We start from the raw sequence: 5,000 nt of genomic DNA on the forward strand, positions 1-5,000 counted from the left end.
TCTCCAACATGGGCGGCGTGGGAAGACACTGATGACTGCTCATGGGCAGGTGAGCATGGGCGTGGGCGTACGCGTTGGATGCTGCCTCACTGAGGGCGAGATTGAGAGCACTGGAGGACCTGAAGGGAATTAGTGGGAGACGTCGAAGTATGAATAAATGACAACAATAAAGATGATAATGCCAAATAAAGGAAATAAGGATAATGTTATTATCAGTTTGATAATAATAATAATTATGATGATGATAATAATAATAACGAAAATTATGATAATAACAATAATGATGTCAATGATGATGATCATGATGGTCATCATGATGATCATGATCATCATGATGATGATAATCTCATGATTATTATGATCATCATGGTAATGATAAGGATAATAATAAAAATGATAAAAGTAATTAATCTAATAATACTAATAATGATGATGATAATAATAACAACAATGATAACAATAGCAATGATATTACAGAAGCTCTGTAATACTGGTAATGATAATGATGATGATGATAATGGTAATAATAATAATAATATTGATAATAATGATTGTAATGATAATAACGATGAGGATAATAATGATAATAATAACAATAATAACAAAAGCGATAATAATTCTCTTTTTCGTCATTCCCACATTGTCGTATTTTCACTTAAATCTGAAACTTATCTGCCTGATGTTGATCCACTTCAATGACAGAGAAAGTAAGAAAAACGATATGATTTGTCCATTTGAATAACTGTGATAAAAAATACGTATTCCCGAAGACACATAGTACATTGTAGAATTAAGAGATATGGTTATGCAATAAATCAGTAATGCAGAGCATGCACTGACAATGTCTAAAGCTCTGATGTAATCATAGATGTGAATTCGCTGGATAAGCTATAAAGACACACATTTTAACAGTAAAAGAATACAGCAACATGAAAAGCCAGCACTCCTTTGCTAGACACTATTGCACAAATGAAGAGCAATTTGACTCTAATCTGAATATCATCAGAGAAATGAACAACAGCCTACACTAACCTGTAGTCGGATGGATCTTGCTGGCTATTCTGGGGAGATGCCTGTGTGGAGGATGTCTGCCTAACTGATGCTGACCTGCAGACCGCGTCACTTCGAGTCCTTCTAAGTGAGGAAGGAGGTTTGGTTATAAATAATGACTGTCTCTTTTTTATATATATTTATATATTTATATATATTTATGGCCTATATGTCTACTAATGGGCAGACTATAGGATCTACTATTGTAGAATTTCGGCGAAGTGGTAAGTCGAAGAATAAAAGACAGAAATCTAAAGAGAGGTTGATGAAGAAGAAGGATAAAGGTCTCTGCACTTACGGTCTTGTGCAAAAGGCCGGGTTGACGGTCTGCACCTCAACTCCGTCTTGAGTCTGGATCGTATGGAGTTGCTGCGGTTGCTTCTGCAGTTGCACCAGCTGAGAGTGAGGGAGGTCCAGCAGATCGGGGTATTGTTCGCTGTCTCGGAGCGACGCCTGGGACACCGAGCGGCCGCACATCCTGTTGCCGCAGGAGAAGTTCTTCCACCTCCCTCGCTCCTCCGGGAGGTTGAGAGTGTAGGACGCTTCCATCTTGGGGATCTGGACGAAGGACACGCTGCTGGGAGTCATGTTTAGGGTGTTGGGTCCTTGTTGCGCTTGGTCCTGCATGAGTCCGGACTCGATGCTGACCTCCGGGGGTCTGCTCGCGTCGCCGCCGGACACCTCCCTGCAGGCCCACGCTTGTTGCATTTCGGCGTCGCGCGCGGCCGGGGCCTCCTCCGAGTCGCAAGAAGGGATGATGTGGTAGCCGGCGAACTTGTGCTGGGCATCGCACGTCGAGCTCTGGGGTTCTGGAGATTCTTCGACCTTCTGTTCCGGTTCACGCACTCTTGCACTACGGAATTTACAGTATAAAAGACTACAAGCAAGCAGTAACACTGATACAGATGTAGCAATACCCCCTAATAGGCCTTCTGTCATATAAGAAGTTTCTTCAATGTTCGCCACTCGAACTTCCGCAACTTCGTGCGAGACCTGCACCGTGAAGTTGGTTTCCCCGCGCCCCGCCCTGTTCTCCGCCACGCATCGGTAGACGCCTTGGTCCTCCGGCGCTATGTCTGTTATGGTGAAATTCGAGATGTACGTCGTATTGTTAGGAGCCAGAAGTTCTGAGACTTCGTATTGTTCAACTTCACTAGCGTTATACACCGGACTGTCACCAAATAGCCAGAATATAGTTGTCTCTACCTCTGTCTCTACGTTGCACAACAACGAAACATTTTCGCCATAGGCGGCTAGCACCCTTGGAGCTACGGCAGTCACTATGGGCACGCAAATGAATTCCTCGTTCTCCAGGAGCTGCCAGTCCCTGCCCATCAGCCACCTGGGTTTCGAGCACGACGGGGGAACAGAAGCTGCCATGCTGCGCTCGTAGAACCATTGCCGGAGGGACCTCAGGTGGCAGTCACAGTGCCACGGGTTGCCCTCCAGGCGAATGACGCTCAGGAGAGCCAGCGGCCGCAGTTCATTCCCGTCCAAGACCGTTAGCTTGTTGTCGGCTATGTTGAGCACCTCGAGGTTCTTAAGGATCATTATGGCCCCATGTTCTATACTCGCTATTCTATTTTCGCTAAGATCCAGCTGGACTAAACTGAGAGAGTATTTGAACGCCGAATCCGTAATGGTGGTTAGGTCGTTGTCTGCGATCCTCAGTTCCCTCAGCCGACCCAGGTCCTTCAGCGCCCCCGAGGGCACCGAGCGAAGGTTGTTGTTGCTGAGGTCCAGCTCGAGGACGTTGGCTACCTTCCGGAAGGCCCCGTCCTCGAGCCACATCAGCTTGCAGTAGTTGAGCCAGACCTTGTGCAGGTTGACAAGGCCCGAGTAGACGAAAGCATCGCGCGGGAGGATCTTCAGGTTGTTGTGGCGGAGGTCGAGTACCTGGGTGCTGGGAGGGAGGCCTCGCGGGATGTCGATGAAGTGGGCGTTGCGACACACGACCAGCTCCTTCCCCCCGCGGTACTTGCACTCGCACACCTTCGGACACTCAGCCGAGACTTCCAGCAAGAGCCACGCCCACATACACGCCCACACCACAACCGCTCGCGTCCTGGGCAAATACAAAGGGCTGCGACTACCCTGCGGCTTGCTCATGGTCCGTCCGATGATGCAAACCTTTGTTCGTGGGCGTCACTGTCACCATGCCGCCCACATCGTTCCTGCTCACTTTTCCACCACCACCTGTGTATCACTGCATTGCTTGATCTTCGGAGGGCAAGAGACAAGACCAGTCTGCATTCAGCGGGAAACTGCGAGCTATGCAAGCACTTTACATGTTGCATCAGGTCAGTATGCAGAAGGCGTGTGGCCATCACAGAGGAATATTATCGAAGCCGCTTTTGAATGAAGTGGAGATGACATAGCTGGCAGAACCTGGAAGAAACGGAAGAAATACAAGAATTATTAAATTAGAAATATTTTGTTTGTTTCTTTGTTTTTCGTTTTTAGGGTAAGTGTTTTGAGAAAGTCATTTACAATTTTATTAGGGGTTAATTGGTGAGTAATTGGTAACATGAATCATTAATATTCGTATTAGTCTGTATGTGCTGATGATTTAATGGACCGTGAATTAACATTCAGTCATCAAAGTAAAAAGATAATTTAGTGCATTGATACTACTTTAGCCCAGATATTTACAGCGCCATAAATGTCCACGCCATTGACGTATTAAACTACACCATGACCTGTGGTACATCAACTTACAGTGAATCTAGTGGTCATAAAATCATGAAGATATCAGATGATAATAATAATGAAAATATAATGAAAATATGATATATATGGATCATCATAAATATGAAATTTAATCAAGAATATAAAAATACAAAATTTGAAATGTCATTTCCTGGCATTTCACCATATATGTATTTATAAGATATATATTTAGTCTAGATTCCCTATTCAGTCATAATATTAAATAGGGATTAACGATTCAGTGTTGCAAAAAAATGCATTTACTTTATAAGATTAAAACTATATTAAACTAATTACATGAGAGCTTGTAAAACCTCGGTAATGCTATATGTTAAAAATATAATCCAATAAAATAGCCATATATTACTGTATTTATTTCAGAGCATTTTAGCAAACACACGAAAGAGAAAGATAATTTTGCTTGTATCATATTTCATTTAAATAATTTCGCAGAAATAAAACTGACACTCATTTTCAAAATTAAAGCACAACATTTTACAGCAGAGTTGCTATTACGTTTTTTTTTCAGTTAGGCCTCTGATTATTTCATAACCCAAAAAATTGCAAAAGATATTTTCCTGTGGTTCAGAAACTGATATACTATTCATATAATCATTTAATTGATATTAGGAATTGATATATATATAATTGATATTCAGATAATCATGTAATTGATATGTAATTGATATTAAGATCATCATATGATTAATGTTATATCAATATATAACTGATATTAAGAAAAAAACGATGATTATGATTTTTTAAAAAGATACATATATTCATGTTAGCGACATGAAATAAAGTTAATACCAAGAAAACGATAAGAGATTAATAAGGTTTTATCAAATCAGAAAAGGTAATTGAGTCTATCGCGTCTGATTGATGTTCATTAATTAGAAAGTTCTAAAAATATAAGATATTATTAAAAGCTTACAAGAGGGAGGGGGGGGGGGGTATTGTGTCAAAGATCATGCTCTTAAAATATTCTATAAGTGTCATTGATTATGCTCTTTGGGCGGTTGGGGAGGGGGGGGGTAGCTAAAGAGTGTGATCTTTATTATCACACACACAGATAAACAAGTAAACACACACACAAAAACACACAAACATAAACACACCTACACACACAAACACAAACACACAAACACACACATACACCCACACACACACACACAAACACACACATACATACACACACACACACACACATTATCTCTGTTAGTATATATGTGTATGAACTC

General features: G+C 41.7%; 1 protein-coding gene across 1 annotated transcript in view; it reads right to left on the reverse strand.

Annotated features, from left to right (window-relative positions):
• Window positions 1–5,000, reverse strand: part of LOC122244283 (uncharacterized) — a 35,118-nt gene that overhangs the window by 5,298 nt on the left and 24,820 nt on the right. Inside the window, exons 2-4 of the mRNA XM_043002152.2 lie at window positions 1,349–3,438; window positions 1,033–1,134; window positions 1–119 (exon numbers count right to left, since the gene is read on the reverse strand). The exon at window positions 1–119 is cut by the window's left edge and continues 43 nt beyond it. Coding sequence (XP_042858086.2) covers window positions 1–119; window positions 1,033–1,134; window positions 1,349–3,159 — 2,032 coding nt within the window. The 5' untranslated portion in view covers window positions 3,160–3,438. The remainder of the gene's footprint in view (window positions 120–1,032; window positions 1,135–1,348; window positions 3,439–5,000) is intronic.

Source organism: Penaeus japonicus, unplaced genomic scaffold (assembly GCF_977035675.1).
Source record: "Penaeus japonicus unplaced genomic scaffold, GWHDUDI00000001_assembly GWHDUDI00000032, whole genome shotgun sequence".
Taxonomy (NCBI): domain Eukaryota; kingdom Metazoa; phylum Arthropoda; class Malacostraca; order Decapoda; family Penaeidae; genus Penaeus; species Penaeus japonicus.